This window comes from Sphaeramia orbicularis, chromosome 13 (genome assembly GCF_902148855.1).
Source record: "Sphaeramia orbicularis chromosome 13, fSphaOr1.1, whole genome shotgun sequence".
Taxonomy (NCBI): domain Eukaryota; kingdom Metazoa; phylum Chordata; class Actinopteri; order Kurtiformes; family Apogonidae; genus Sphaeramia; species Sphaeramia orbicularis.
Window position 1 is genome coordinate 40,900,319 of NC_043969.1, and position 17,649 is coordinate 40,917,967.

The 17,649-nt window shown below is 36.3% G+C and overlaps 1 protein-coding gene across 1 annotated transcript in view; it reads right to left on the reverse strand.

Annotated features, from left to right (window-relative positions):
- Positions 1 to 17,649, reverse strand: part of cntn5 (contactin 5) — a 513,272-nt gene that overhangs the window by 287,846 nt on the left and 207,777 nt on the right. The window contains exons 4-5 of the mRNA XM_030151777.1: positions 12,526 to 12,649; positions 12,242 to 12,417 (exon numbers count right to left, since the gene is read on the reverse strand). Coding sequence (XP_030007637.1) covers positions 12,242 to 12,417; positions 12,526 to 12,649 — 300 coding nt within the window. The remainder of the gene's footprint in view (positions 1 to 12,241; positions 12,418 to 12,525; positions 12,650 to 17,649) is intronic.

The window sequence follows — 17,649 nt, forward strand, 5'->3', positions numbered from 1 at the left end:
AGTGCAATACTAATGTTTAAAATACATTTAGTAATATTAATAATTTATTTTATTTTCTATTTGATTTCTAGCAGCAGAATAACATTCCTGTTTTTCTATATCCAAATTTTTCAAAAAAATTAGGGGAAAATTGTTCAAAAATTCATAAATGTATTAAAAATATTTTGAGGGGTTTTCTTTCTTCCCGTACCGAACCGAAAAAAAAAAAGAACCGTGGCTTTCAAAACCGAAAACGTACCGAACCGAAAATGTTGTGTACCGTTACAGGCCTAGTTACCTCCGCCAAGGAGGTTATGTTTTTGCCAGGGTTTGTTTGTCTGTCTGTTTGTCTGTCCGTTAGTGTGCAACATAACTCAAAAAGTTACGGACAGATTTTGATGAAATTTTCAGGGTTTGTTGGAAATGGGATAAGGAAGAAATGATTAAATTTTGGTGGTGATCGGGGGGGGGGGGGCCCACGGGGGGGGGGGGGCAGACCAGAAAATTTCATCAAAATCTGTCCATAACTTTTTGAGTTATGTTGCACACTAATGGACAGACAAACAGACAGACAGACAAACAAACCCTGGCAAAAACATAACCTCCTTGGCGTGGGGGGGCCCACGGGGGGGGCCACTGATCAGCCTTGGCGGAGGTCTGCGCTCTCCGAGTGCTTCTAGTATAAATATGTAATCACAGGATAAAAGATATAATATGAATAGAAAAAGAAGAATGAGGAGGAGGAGGAGAAAAAGAGAAGAGGAGGAGGAAGAAGAAATGGAAGAAGAGGTGGAGAAGAAGAAGTGGAAGAGGAAAAAGAGGAAGAGGTGGAAGAAGAAGAAAAAGTTAAAGTCTGTTCTCTGTTTCTTCATCATGTGCAATGGACTTGTTATTTCCTTTAAAGTTCTAGTTCAGGCTCATGTGGTCGACTGTAAATGTACAACAGTGTCTATATGTCAATGGATGGAAATGCAAAGTGTCAAGGTGGCAAAAAAAGTTGCACTTCAAGCTGAGAGATAAATACCCAGCATTAGTTCAGCTGAAAGGGAGACAGATGGTTGTGAAAGTGAATAGATGCTGCAGGGCACGTCTGTGTTTCTGTGGATAGTCTTCTGAAAGGCCACATTTTACAGAAACGTAGAGTCACAATGAAACTACCACCGTTTAATGACTGAATCTGAAGTGAAAGAAGAATACGAGATGTGTTCGAACCTCACGCCGGTTCTGCATCGTATGAGCAGCCGACGGTAAAACTAAAAACAAGAGAAGCTCCGTTTATAAAAGAAATAAGAACAATAAGAAGCAGAAATGTCATTTTCTTATTCGGACATGCAACATGGTTCTAAAACTTAATTATTATTTCGTTTAATCTTTGACTCGTGCATCGTCTATGTTTCTTTACACTCCACGAACTCCACACATTCTGATTATTCTAATTCTTTTATCATCGTATCACTTTCACATGTAGAGTGATTAATCATCCCACATGGACGTGACCTTTAACCACACCAGTCGCTGAAATGTGAGATTCACTGTGGAATCACTGGTACAACGCATATTTATTCACTGACTGACATTTCAGGCTGTGCCTCTCAAATTCGAGACCGTGAAAAAAAATTTGCGCCTACAGCGAACGATTTTGATTTGCCAAAATATGCAGGATTTTAATATTCCGCATTTTATATTTAATTTCAGGCTGTCACTTTGACGGAAAAAATGAAAATGAAAAAAAGAAGTGGTCTGATGAGTGTTTTTTTTTTTTTTTTTTTTCCCCCCGTCTTCGGACTGAAGGTTTTAACAGTGCTTCTCTCAACTACTAGCTCCATTTGAATTCATCAAGGCCATTCAAATCAGCTTAAGAGCCACTGCTATAAATGATAATTAACAAATAAAATGTGATCCATATTCAAGTGCCTATTGAACTTGGTCAAAGATCCAGTGAATGTTACATAGAAAGACTGTACTGAGAGACTAGAATCTTTTTGTAGAAAAAAAAATCAGTTTAAAGTGGCTATAAGGAATATTTTTACTCTCAAATGGAAAAAACAAAATGACCTGAAATAGTCATTGTAGTGTTTAGAAAAGTGTTTCTCAATGGGGTGGGACCTGGAAAAACTGAGATGCGGAAACCAAAAATGGGGGGAGTTAGTTTGTATAAATATCAATATCAAGCAGCATGTTATGTCAATGGCAGATTTCTGTGGCCCCACCCCCTCAAATAATTATCCTGGTGCTCACAACTGATACAAATCACCACCGTGTTGAACTATGTTTTTGCCCATGTTGATTTAGTGATTTATTCCAAACATGCAGTGAAATTTAACATATATATGAAGAAACCAAACATGCATAAGAATACAAATATCAAAAATCATAACAATCTTAGACTGAAGTAGTTCCATTTATATGCCCGAAAAGGGGTGGGAAGAAGTGCAACTTATTTAATGCTACCCCCTCTCCCTAAAATATTATTAATAATATATATATATCTCTTCCTTAAACATTTCTCTTTTACATTTATACATCTATTCACAAACAGACACTCATTCATCCATATGCACATACATACTTTTATACATATACCCACAACATACAAGTACACATACACGCATACGAATACACACATAATCTTTACCGAATGTGTTTCTTAGTTGTGCTGGCGAATAAATAAATAAATGAAATGATCATTACAGTGTTTAGAACAGTGTTTCTCAATGAGAAAGCTGAGGGGGGGACTGAAATGGTGGTGTTAGTCTGTATAAGTATAAATATCGAGCAGCATGTTATGTCAATGGTGAATTTCTGCCCCCCCCCCCCCCCCCCCCCCCCCAATAATTATCCTGGTACACACATCTGATACAAATCACCACCTTAAAGAACTATTTTTTTTGCACATGTTGCCATCTGATTTGATTTTGATTGCTGATTTAGGGATTTATTCCAAACATGCAGTGAAATTTAACATATATATATATGAACAAACCAAACATGGATAATAATACAAATATCAACAATCATAACAATCTTAGACTGAAGTAGTTTCATTTACATTTACCCGAAAAGGGGTGGGAAGAAGTACAACTTATTTAATCCCACCCCTTCTCCCTAAAATATTATTAATAATAAATATGTCCGTTTCTTTTACGTTTCTCTTTTATATTTATATATCTATTCACAAACAGACACTCATTCATCCATATACACATACATACTTTTATACATATACCCACAACATACAAGTACACATACACGCATACAAATACACACATAATCTTTAACCAATGCGATTCTTTGTTGTGCTGGCGAATAAATAAATAGATGAAATGATCATTATAGTGTTTAGAACAGTGTTTCTCAATGGGGCAGGACCTGGGACACTGTCGAGAGGTGTTTGGAACGAAAAAGCTGAAAGAGGGGTGTGGAGACCAAAATGAGGGGAGTTAGTCTGTATCAGTATCAATATCAAGTAGCATGTTATGTCAGTGGTGAATTTCTGTGCCCCTGCCAATAATTATCCCAGTACACATACAAATCACCACCTTAGAGAACAATTTTTTTTTTGCACATTTGGTGCATACATCCTTTGTAATCACTTTTTTTTTTTATTTGCTGTAATAACTTTAGGCCCAATCCAATTCCCCCGTTGGCCCTTGCACTTGGCTCTACCCCTTGAAACGGACTTGCAAGTAGGGGTTGAAACATTCCCTATGAGATGTGACAACCCTTCGAGACCTGTTACGTCATCAGCAGTCATCAATGCCGCTATAAATAGATGCGACAACTTTGTTTTTGAAAGAATTCCCCATGCCGTCAGCAGCTGTCACCGTCTGTGACGCATGAGCTTTGGGCATCTTTTTGCGGCAATCAACTGCAAACCGCAGAAATGTGGTCTGCAACACACTGAAAACGGTCGATCAAATGATTAAAGGAGTGATATTTTGCTTTTTTAAATTGGAATTATGCATTTTCAAACATTTCCCTGTGGTCTACATAAACTGTAACTGCTATGTTTGGGTCTGAATTCTTCATTAACTCAACCCCACAGGTCCATCTTCAACCCTATTTCTGAGAAATGACACCAGAAAAGTCATTTTGAGCGCTGGCCCTTTAAATGTAAATGAGCCACTGCAGGCCCCACCCCCTCCAGGTTGTTGACTGTGCTTTCTGTCTGTTCAACCACTTGTGTTCATTAATACAACCAACCGACACCTGAACATTTGAGGTAACTGGCTCGAAGTTTGGACATATTTTCAGTTTTTTCTACAACCGCTGCTGCTGACAATTATGTCGTACTTAGAGAAATGTTCACTGGAAGTCTGGACCTTATATGTGCAAATGTTGTGACATAACTAGTTATAGACATAACAAATTCCGCATGAATTAAAACAGGTTGTAGAAATCCACTCAATTTTTGCCAGAATGAATATAATCATAGGCAGCTGCTCGTCTTTCAGACAGGGAAAGCTCATTGTCGGCTTACATTACAAAAAAGTCAAGTTATTTAAACATAAATTCAGCCCTCCGTTCCTTTTTAAGAAAATGGTCAGTGACCTTATCGTACCAAGTAAACAAGAAAACGTTGAAATTATGTTAAATTGAAACAAGGAAGTACAATGAGTGTGTTTTATTTACAGTGCAAGAAATGAAAGAGTAATTTCGTAGTGGTTTCTCTCTTGATGTCACAGCAGAATGCACGATGGTATTAAACTGAAGTGAAAGAGTAGATCTCAAAATAGCTGTCAATCAAATGGGATTCAGCCTATCGACTGATCTTCCAATCAGTACATGGAACCCCAGAGTCCAGCCCGGCCGAGCTCCGCCCACAGCTCCATTCACCCCCAGAGATGCCGAGCGTCTAGGGGCGGGACAACATTGTGGCATTTATCCAATTACCGTCCAGTTTTGAGGCAATGAAAAGAACTGTTCCACTCAGTCCCATTGAAGTGCATGGACGCTGAGCGTCTCCAGGCAAATGCACTGAGCAGAGATCGAATGAGAAAACAGCGCAACGGGAATGTATGAGAAGTGAACAACATCGAGTCCGTTGATTTGTGATAAAGCTGATTCTGAACGAACTCGTCTGTGAGATGAACGTGTTCTAACACATTTGTAGTCAATGAAATGTCAACACAACAGAACATATTTGACCATTTAATTTTTGTAATTTTAGGGGAAGCCGAGCTTCCCTTGCAGTCTGGGAGAAATCGCCTCTGCTTAGAAAAGAAGTTCTTAATCTCAATGAGATCTTTTCTCCTGGTTAAATAAAGGTTAAATTTAAAAAAATAAAATAAAACCAAGAAAATACGTACATTTGTGTGTTTCTTTCATCACACTACTGCACTTTTTCGCTGTTTGCCTCCACCCTGATGCTGATTCGAACAAAATTATGGGATATTTCTCATTACCTCTCTGTTTGTAGTGTTGTCCTGTGAAAAATCTCCATTTCAAGGCCCTCCCCTTAGCCCTTCTCCTCCGACTCATCGAGAATCGGGACACCCCTACCTCTCCACGAGAATGCGCAACATGGAGGGGTAGGGTAAGGGGTGAAATGGGATCGGACCTTCAGACTTGGCTCATCTGTCTATATGTCATTTTCCTGTATTACTCTCTGTGACGCCCCAAAGAGTAACACTGACTCTTCCTGGAGGCCACGTTTGTGCAACGATGATTTGGCTGAAGCTCATGTGTGACAAACAAGTATAGATATAACTTGAACTTTGCTTTATTTTCCCATTTCCTCGCATATACCCATACACCGTGCATTTATCTTCCAGGAGTCGGGACAGAACAGTAGTACAGGCATTGCATCTAAAGAAACAAAAGTAATTGGACATTCGTGTCGGTTGGTGGTTTGCAGACCTTTGTGGAAATGGAAAAATCAGGCAGTCTAAGTTTGGGGTGAAAGAGTAAAAAAACAAATGCTTCGGATCTGGGCAAGCGTTCAAGGATTATGACATATGTGGTCTTTTATTTAAGGCACCAGAGTATGAGCCAAACATTTAGAGAAGTGAAAGGTACCAAATAAAGCAGCACAACAAAACACCACCTGGATTTATTTGAGGAAAAACACGGAACTATTGACAGAGAATTCCACATATAAGCATATACGACACATGACACTGACAGACGTGTACTTATGCAACACTAAAAATAGAAATTCATTTCTGAGCTTGAATGAGTAGTAAATAAATAAAACTAAATCAGCAACTGCACAGCTCACTTTAACCCTTTATCGTGCAAGTGAGTATTTTTTGGTCATTTCCACGTACATTACAAGTCAGTGAGGACAGTGAGTCAACAATCTGAGGTCCAATGTGGTCTCCAGGGTCTGTAAGGTCCACCTCTGCATGAACAGTGAGTGGACCTGCTTTGTTAGTAATGGTACTAATGTAAGGAAGGATGTTCAAAGGGATAATGTGGATGTGGACAGGTGTCTGGATCAGCACTAATGTTCTAATGTTCTAAAAGTGATGGTCTTTTAACCTTATATGCAGACTGATCTCATGAAATTGCGTTGTATGTGACACCGGTTTATTGCATTTGGCGTGCTATACATGTGCATTTTCATCCTTTTGTGTTATTTAACACCATTTGATGGCGTGTCAATACACTAGATGCTAACTGCTAACCATAACTGCTAATTGCGCAAGACGCTAATCACGCTACTCACTAACCCCAAACCTAACCTTAACCACTAATTGCGCTAATTGCTAACCCTAAACCTAACCTTAACCACTAATCGCACTCGACGCTAATCGCCCTAATGGCATGCTATTTATGTAGCGTAAATATACATGCTTAAAGCTTATAATGCATACAGATAACACGGCAATTAAAAGTGGTGTGTTATTATATGAGTTTTTTCTTGTATTTTTTATATATTCTTCTTGTATTTTTTTTTTTTTTTTTTTTGCTATCTTCTGGTAAGAAACCAAATATGGTAACTTCACTGACCTTGATTTTCTACATCATAAAGTTTAGGAAAAATTTCAAAAAAGTAAGACATTTTAGTTATGTCCTCCAATAACACACTGAGGTTGAATTTTTTAACCCTTTCATACATAGTGGTCCCTACAGTGGACGGCTATTCTACAGCTGTTCTCTTGTATATTCATGGGTTTCAATTCATACCATTACTGTAACTGTGCTGCTCTTGATAAGCCTGATCTGCACCAACATATTTGAGTTTAAATCAATTTCTAATTGTTATAAGAATCTTATTAACAGTTTCCTTAAACAAAAAAAGGGTTAGTTTTTTTTTTTTCATATAACCCAATGAAGTGAGTAATAACTAGTATGAGAGTGTTAAAATGTGAGAAAACATTAGATGAGCTGCATTAAAAATCCTTTTATTTCATAATTTTTACACCTTTCATCACTTTCTGATGATGGTTTTAAAAACATGTTTCTTTGCTTTAAAAATTAAAAACATAATGTCCAGCTGAGTGGACATTTTTTGTAACTCCATAAAAAAAATCGGTTTATTAAAAAAAACTAAGGTTTTCATAATTAGTGCATGAAAGGGTTCATTTCAGAGTGTTTCTATGAGTGAACTATAAAGGGTTAAGTTACGCTGATTAAATAAAAAGGATTAGCATGTATGTTGTAATGTTCTAAAAGTGATTTTCAGATTTCTATAAAATAGATGTTCCTTTCACCTTACATGTGTTTTTCTTGTATTTATATATATATATATATATATATATATATATATATATATATATATATATATATATATATATATATATATATATACTTATTGGATTTTTTTTTTTTTTTTGTATACCTACAGGTAAGAAACCAACTATGGTAACTTCACTGACCTTGATTTTCTACACAATACTTTTTTTATTTTATTTCACAAAAGTAATAAAGTCTTCTCATGTCCTCCAATAACACACGAAGGTTGAACTTCTGAATCCCAGAGTATTTCTATAAAGGTTTAACTACTTTGATTAGTTGCAAAAATTAAGTAAAAGGGTTATTTGGGAGGGAAAGAAATGTTAAAAAGGAAGCAGAGAAGATCTGTATTTTTAGGTGGACAGATTTCGTTGCAGTTTCTGTTCCTCAGGAAGCAAAAAAAAAAAAAAAGCAGCATTTTTTATGAGGCCTGTTCCTGCGCTTCACCATCTGGGTATTTCTGCCTGCCAATACAGTTCGTTACATTTCTATCTAATTCTGATGTCTTGTTATGATTTTAGTTTTTTGAACACTTTTATATATATGGAACTTGGAGAAGAAAAGACAAAAAAGTCAAAAGCAGAAACTTTCCGCCAGCCTACAGAAAGCAATGTAATTAAACTTCATTCCCTTTTGCTGTTTCTTCACTTCCGGACTAATCGAGCCATTCATTTCCACCAAATATTTCCTGCTACAACTGTAAGTCTCCATAACTACACAGCAGCCCGTGTGCTGTAGTTTCTAGTAACTGCTTAGTGACCGAGAATGGTAAGCTCCCAGTAGACATGCCAGTAAGGCTATTATGGCCACGGCTCCTGAGGAAACTGCGGAGAAAACCAACAATGCATTTTGCTCCCGGCCCAGCGCCCCTCGTCTCTCCATGTTCGCTGCCTTAGCCTGTGATGATGTTTTGGAGGTCGGCCAGGGAATTGCTGGGGGAAGAAATGTGCTTTTTGCTCTCATTTACCATTGAGACATGGCATTTGAGGGCACATACCCTGTTAGCAGAGCGGCTCAACAGTATCAGAAGGAGCCAGTAGGAGCTAAAGTCAGCAGCACAACCTGACCGTGGACAAGCCCGGTGTTTATTTACCCCTGGAACCACACAGGTTTACTTTCACTCAAAGAGACAAGGGGCTTGAGGGTAATGTGGTGTTCTATGTGTGTTATATAATCTATACTTTCCTGCTCGGCTCTGCTGTGTCGACTAGAGTGGTGGCTCTCAACACGTTTTACCTGCTTTTGTCTTTTTCCTGCTCGTGAACCTGATAAATTCAGCTTATACCAACAACAAATGAAATGTTTTAATGCTAATAATTACGCACAAGTGTCTGTTGTTCTAATGCAGGGGTATCAAACTCATGTTAGTTCAGGGGCCAGATACAGCCTAATATGACCTGAAGTGGGCTGGACCAGCAGTGGCGGCACCAGGATTTTAAAAGTGGGGGGGCAACTGGAGGGCAAAGAAAATGTTGGGGGGCGGACAAAAAAATTAGCTAAGTTAACACTGCGCTTTAGCGGCTGCAAAATATACAGGGTGGGGAAGCAAAATTTACAATGAACATTTTGTTGTTTTTTCTCAGCAGGCACTACATCAATTGTTTTGAAACCAAACATATATTGATGTCATAATCATACCTAACACTATTATCCATACCTTTTCAGAAACTTTTGCCCATATGAGTAATCAGGAAAACAAACGTCAAAGAGTGTGTGATTTGCTGAATGCACTCGTCACACCAAAGGAGATTTCAAAAATAGTTGGAGTGTCCATAAAGACTGTTTATAATGGAAAGAAGAGAATGACTATGAGCAAAACTATTACAAGAAAGTCTGGAAGATACTATTAACAAAGAATGGGAGAAGTTGTCACCCAAATATTTGAGGAACACTTGCGCAAGTTTCAGGAAGCGTGTGAAGGCAGTTATTGAGAAAGAAGGAGGACACATAGAATAAAAACATTTTCTATTATGTCAATTTTCTTGTGGCAAATAAATTCTCATGACTTTCAATAAACTAATTGGTCATACACTGTCTTTCAATCCCTGCCTCAAAATATTGTAAATTTTGCTTCCCCACCCTGTATATCTCATATATATATATATATAAACTACACAATAAATAATTCTGATACTAGTTTTTGCACAGGGATCATTTATGGAAACGGTGACATGGTTGCCGAGCATCAGTATGATGGGATCTGTAACAACCATGTCACATCCGTCCACTGCCACATTTTGTGTTTTTGTGTCAGCTGTTATTGTTTTAGATCCACAATACTAACATTTATGAATAAGAGGAGAATTAGCAATAGTAAGTATAGAAGTTTATTACCAATAAAGTACTGGTACTGACCAGAGCATCATGGGTAATGTCACGTCTGTCCACCAGCAAAAGTTTTCATATACACATGCTATTCAAAATCCAATATTTCTGAAAATGTAGCTTCCACTGTCAAATAATATCAGTAGTCTGTGCACAAATGGATTAGCATTATTTCAACACAGTTCTATGCATTTCCTACAACTTTTTTTTTTGTGACAAAAATGGCCACTCATTTGATCCCCTAAGTAAATTTTAGCCGCATTATATTATATGTCATTTATTTCTGCAGTAGTTCAAGGAACCACATACCATGATTCAGGCTCTGCTGTGTGACAATAATGGTGAATTGAATTAATAAATATAGTACAGCTAACTATGTAGGAACTTCATAAGTATCAGATATTAGACACTTTGCAAAGGAAAATTACATTAATTTCATGCAAAAACAGTTATCGCCTGCTATCACTATTATCTTCTATTATGCCAATATTAAAACAATTAAATATATATATAATAATATTTGTATTACTAGTGGTAATGAATAGGAATCAGGTAATAACAGAACCAACTCTGCTTCCTAGTCAAGTCCTTGATGCATTAGATCAATCTCCCAATAGAAGCGGGTGGTCCTTTCACTGGAGGAGATTTGAACTAATTAAAAGAAAGTCCATATATGACTTCATATCAGTGCTCAGTAGTAACTATATTAATGTCTGTAACTGTTTCCATGTTATAAGCCATCAAAATATGACCCATTGTCAGTAAAGGTAAATTTGTATTATTTCAAAAATTCATCAAAAATTCAAAAATCAAAATTTCCCAAAACTGTGAACAAACTTTGTCGACATTTTCCCAAGGAAGCTACAAATAAAATTTGAATCTGACTAGAAGTGTCAGAGAGGAAGATTGTTGAAATCTAGACAATGGTGACCTTGACTTTGACCCTTCAAGGTCACTCAAGGTCAAAAGTCATGGGCTCAAATGAAAGTCCATATATGACTTCCTATAAGTGCTCAATAGTAACTGTAAGTAAAGGCAAATTTGTTGCATTTCAACAATTCTTCAAAATAAAAATAAAAAAAAAAACACATTTTCTCAAAACTGTGAATAAATGTTGTAGACATTGTTCAAAGGAAGCTACATATAAAATTTGAATTGAATCTGACCAGCAGTTTTGTAGGAGAAGATGTTTGAAGAAATTGCTAAGGAAGACAACGACTAAGATGACTGAGACAATGACGAAGACAACAACAAAGACGACTAAGACAATGACAAAGATGACAAAGACAACGACAAAGACAGCAACAAAGATAATGGCGAAAACAACAACTAAGACAATGACGAAGACAACAACTAAGATGACTAAGAAAATGAATAAGACAATGACAAAGACAACGATGAAGACAACAACGAAGACAACAACGAAGATGACTAAGACAATGACAAAGACGATGACAAAGACAACAACAAAGACAACGACGAAGACAGCAACAAAGATAATGACGAAGACAACAACTAAGACAATGATGAAGACGACTAAGATGACTAAGACAACAAATAAGACAATGACAAAGACAATGACAAAGACAATGACGAAGACAACGATGAAGACAACAAAGACAATGACAACGACAAAGACAATGACAGACAACGACGAAGACAGCAACAAAGATAATGATGAAGACAACGACTAAGATGACTAAGACAACGAATAAGACAATGACGAAGACAACGATGAAGACAACAACGAAGACAACTAAGACAATGACAAAGACAACGACGAAGACAGCAACAAAGATAATGACGGACACAACTAAGAATGACGAAGACAACGACGAAGATGACTAAGACAATGAGGAAGACAACAACAAAGAGCAATGAAGACGACAAAGATAATGACGAAGACAATGTCTAAGACAATGATGAAGACGACGATGAAGATGACCAAGATGACGTCGACGAAGACAACGACGAAGACGACAACAAAGACAATGACAAAGACAACGACAAAGATGACGGCGGACACAATGCCTTCACACTTACTTTAGTTTCTAATGCTATTGTGTAGTCCAGTCTACCTTACAGGTATCTACATATAAAAACCCGTAAGACTAACGGTACTATGACATAAATTCGTACATAAGTGAACAAACCATCCAAACTACAGTGTACGATCATACTGTTGTAATACGATAGTGAATATTATGGTCTAATATTATATTTCTCTAACATGAAATAACCGAAAAAGTCAACTTACACGCAAACTGTAAAAATCCCTCCCGACTCAGGACCGTCCCGAAGCTGTTGTCCGCTTTACACTGGTACTTCCCATAGTCGGTGATCTCACTCGCGTTGGTAATAATTAAGTTCCCGTCTATGAAACTGAAGCGGTAATCTGCATCGGCGTCTACTTCTGTTCCATTGATGTACCAACTGCAAAACATAAACACGGTGGATTTTAATACGTTTGTGATGAATGACAAGATAATGAGCTACTGCAAGTAGGTCTGCAATCAGGAGACAGACTAATATATGTCACACCTGTACGTGGGCGGTGGATTCCCTCGTGCTTCGCAGTGCATCACCACTTTCTTTTCATCAGAATCCAACGAAAAAATAACATCGTCTGGCTCCTGGATAAAAACCGGCCCAAATTCTTCACTCTCTATGAAAAAAAAAAGGAGATTAGACAAGAATAATTGCAATTATTGCAGCAGAGGAACGGTTCAGCTTTAGCATTTAATTACTTTTTTTCCGACTTCCCTACTTTTGTTAGTAGTTCACATTTTATATTTTTAACCAACCTGCATTATGGGAAATAGGAAAAAACATGCAGCTCCATAGTGGGATAGGATTATACACAAAAAAAATAGAGAGAAACAATTACTTGAAAGTGCACAGAGGAGATTGTTTGGACAGGTAATAACACCGCTGCTGATGTACTATATTACTCATTTGGTTTTGCAGCTTTTGGGAGACACGCATCCTCATAGCCTGAGTCGAAATGTGGTTTCAAAGAAAACGCCCGGAGGCTATTGTAGATAACAGTTTTGTCAGTCAGAGGGAATCATGTGTCATGGCGGCGTTAACCTGGCTGAATAAGCTCCGCACGGGAAGGAATGAATGCTCACAAATGTCACAATATTACACTCAACACACATATAAACTATTATCAAATTACTGTTTGCACTTGGGTGGGTGGTGGTGGTGGTGGGGGGGGGCAGTGATGGGCTGCTAGCGTCAATGTTTACACTGCAGTCCAAATGTGGCTTATCTGTGCTGCTATTTCCCGCTATAACCTGAGTTTTATCGGCGTTAACCCTTTAACATCCGCAATGTCTCCGGCGCTACATTTTACACTTTACAGCACAGGTGTCAAACATGCGGCCCGGGGGCCAAATCTGGCCCGCCAAAGGGTCAAATCCGGCCCCTGGGATGAATTTGTGAAATGCAAAAGTTACACTGAAATTACCCTGAAGACATTAAAAATCAAGGATATTAAAATAATTTCAGGTCAATTCAATCGAAAGTGGGTCAGACCAGTAAAATACTATCATAATAACCTATAAATAATGAAAACAGCAGGCCTCATGGACCAAACATGAAGGCACCTACAATTATTTTGATGCAAAATATGGTCTTTTCAGGGGGATTTCACCCCAGACAGTCAGTTTCAGCAGTGTGGATGGAATACCTAAGGAGATATAGCTCTTCAAAGATGGCTGAAAAAGCAAATTTGCAAAATTAAAAAAAAAAAACAAAAACATTAATTTTCAAAGGGTTGTATCTCCTAAACTATTACAGATATGACATTAAAATTTTGGATGTGTTCGTTTATCTGGTAGGTGAACAAGTGTGAATTTTTTCAGACTTTTCTGAGGGGGTCATGTGGGGCACTTTCTGAAATCTGTTTGATTTGGGATGGAATGACCCAAATGGAAATTAGCACTGTTGCTACAATCTGACATATTTACAGCTGCAATTTCGACCATGCAAAATTCAGACTGGTATGTGCTTGGAGATAGATTCTGTCCATTTGAATGTTTTATTTTGTTTTTATTTTTTATTTTATTTTGCTTTATTTTTTGCATGTTCAAAATAAATAAATAAATCAAATCAAATCAAACTGTTGTAGATCACAGGTGTCAAACATGCGGCCTAGGGGCCAAATCCGGCCCGCCAAAGGGTCCAATCTGGCCCCTGGGATGAATTTGTGAAATGCAAAAGTTACACTGAAAATACCCTTAAGACATTAAAAATCAAGCATATTAAAATAATTTCAGGTAAATTCAATCTAAAGTGGGTCAGACCAGTAAAATACTATCCTAATAACCTATAAATAATGAAAACAGCAAATTTTTCTCTTTGTTTCAGTTTTAAAAAAGTTAAAATTACACAAAAATATTTACATTTACAGAGTAACCTTTTACACAAAATGTGAATCACCTGAAATGTCTTAACAGTACTCTAATTTTACTAATATTCTGCCTGTTACTAAATGTTTTGTGTATTTGTAGATCCACTGTGATCTGTACGTTATAATGCACATGTATAAATTATAAACTAAGGCATAATATTGTTAAAATTGTGCTTTTTTTTTTTTTTTTTTTAAGAATTTTCCAGTTCATATTTGTTCATGTTATGTTCAAGTACTGTTCGTAGATGTAAACGTTTTCATTATGGAATTTGACTTTTTTTCACTCAAAAACATAGAGAAAACTTTGGAGTTGGCATTATTTAGAAGTTGTTATCCTATTATTCATATTATTTTACTGGTCCGGCCCACTTTAAAAATATTAGGCTGTATGTGGGCCCTGAATTAAAATGAGTTTGACACCCCTGCTTTACAGCATTCAAAGTACTGCAATTCCTGAACCGTTTGTGTGATCCACAAAATTTAAACAGCATCGAAAAGCTGAGATCCCAAGCTTTCCAACACTATATAACACTTCATGGCAGTGATGTGGGACTGTGTCAGAGACCTCCACAAATGCTAAAAAAAAACACCTGGAAATGATAAAAATATGAAGCCAGAATAGAATAGAATAGAATAGAATGTATTTATTGTCATTGTACAGGTACAACGAGTGCAATCATCCTAGGTGCCATAAAAAGCATAAATAATGTCTATAAAAGAGTATAAAAACTAAAATATAAAAGAAAAACCCTGACGGCATTTAAAAAAAAGGAGCATAAAAAGTGTTACTAGACGTATAAAAGACACATAAATCATCATCATATACCCTGATATAGATCCTGAATGTTCCAGACCAAAAAGCATGTTTGAGCAGATGTAAAATAATTAAAAGTTTATTTCTGCAACCTCAGAAAGTTTCAATATGGACATTTACAGTTGTTTCTGATCATAAATATGTATCTTTGAGTACGTAGAAAAGCGCTATATAAAACTGATTTATTACTATTATTATTATTATTATTATTATTATTATTATTATTATTATTATTATTATTATTATTATTATTATTATCATTATTATTATTATTACCACCGCTGCCAAGTGAAACAGCGGGGTTTTCATCAGGGTTTGTCTGTCTGTCTGTTTGTCTGTTATCAAGATAACTCAAAAAGTTAAGGATGGATTTGGATGAAATTTTCAGGAAATGTTGATTCTGGCACAAGTAACCAATGATTAAATTTTGGTGGTGATGGGGGGGCTGATCTGCCTTGGCGGAGGTCTGTGCTTTCCGAGTGCTTTTCTAGTTATCATTATTATTATTATTATTATTATTATTATTATTATTATTATTATTATTATTATTATTATTATTATTAAAAACTTCAAGCCCACTTCTTTCTTTTTTCTAAAACACACTGTTTTAAGCATTTATTATTTATAATAATGATAATTAATAGCCAGACACTGAAAGATAAGTTCTTCCTGAAAACAAAGGTGTAAAAGAATTGGCAAAAGACAGAAAATAGTCACTTTTCCATTTATCCTCAAAGTGCACGAATACAACTTGTGCATAAAAATTTACCTAATGGAAAAATTGACAATTTCACCAAAACTCGTTTTTCGATTAGAAGTTTTTGTGCTGGGAAGAGGTGGTTTTTCGACGTTACAACAAGCGAAGAAGAAGAGTTTTAAAAGAAACATGTCGCGGTATATGTGGACACACTAGGAAACTGAATCATTTTTTAATTTAGTACGAGATAGAGGGGTAATATATGTAATAATAATGAATGTATCTGTAAATCAACACCATATTTATGTTCGTCGCCATGTTTATGGAATGAGTTCTCACAATTATAAATAAATAAAATATTGCATTTGTGATTTAATGGAAAAACCAACATTACACACTTCTGTTTTTCTTTACATTTAGTAAATATCGGTAAAGTTTTGTGCAGAAGTCCAATGGAAAAGCCACTATTTTCTGACAGTTTTATTGCAAAGAAAACATGAAGACACCTCGCACTTTACAACATTCAAATTACTGTAACTCCTGAACCGTTTGCTCTATCCACAAAATTCAAATGGCATCAGAAAGCTGAGATCCTGAGCTTTCCAACACTATAGGACACTTTATGGCAGCAACGTGGGACTCTATTACAAGTAGAAAGGAACTGTTTCAGAGACTTCCACAAAGGCCAAAAAAACCTTGCATGTAAATAACAAAAAATATGAAGCTATAATATGGATACTGAATGTTCAAGACCAAAAAGCATGTTTGAACAGATGTAAAACTGTTAAAAGTTTATTTCTGCATTTATAAAACTTTTGTTATGGACATTTACAGTTGTTAGTGATCATAAATATGCTAAAAACTTCAAGTCCATTTTTTCTTTTTTACTAAAACATACATTATTTTTTTTAGAATAATGATAATTAATGGCCAGAAATTGAAATTTACATTCTTCCTGAAAACAAAGGTGCAAAAGAATTGGCAAAAAAGACATTTTTTATTTTTATTGCAAAGAAACCATGAAGACACATATGCGGCCTGTTATGACAGCAGTCTTAAAAGGGTTAATTACAAAACAAATGTATCTGATCATATTGATTAAGCATTTTAATATCGTTTAATGCTTGTATAAATAGAGCTGTGTAAAAGAAATGGATTCATCCACAGCTTCAGCTCTGGAAACACTGAATAGTTTCTTTATATGCACGAGGCTTGCAGCTTAATATCGAATCATTTTTCTCCACTGATTGGGGTGTTATTTCAAAAGCTTTTTATTTCCCTGTAGAGAAGTAAATTGCTGACAAAGACTTGGTGAGATTATACATACCCTGACGAAAAAGCCATGATTCTTTTTTTTTTCTTTTTTCTTGTCATCAGATCATTCTTAAATAGTCGAAAATACTTCAGCATTGCAGTAACAGACTTGCTGAAACACCGGTTTAAATGCAGTGACAGCCTAACATAAATGTTTGATACTCTAACGCTTGCATTTACATTTATACAGCGCTCAGTAAGTCAGTTGTGATATTACACAGTCAAACAGCATATCACTCATTGCTTTCATTCATTTCATTTAACTGGTTGTTTATTTCGAGCATTTACAGAATACTAAATACAAAATTCCAAAATCATTCATCTATACTTGAAAAGGAGTGGGAGGAAGAAAAACTTATTTAATCCCACCCCCATTCTCATCATCAAATAACTTCAACAAGTGTTCAGAGAACGCAAACCTCC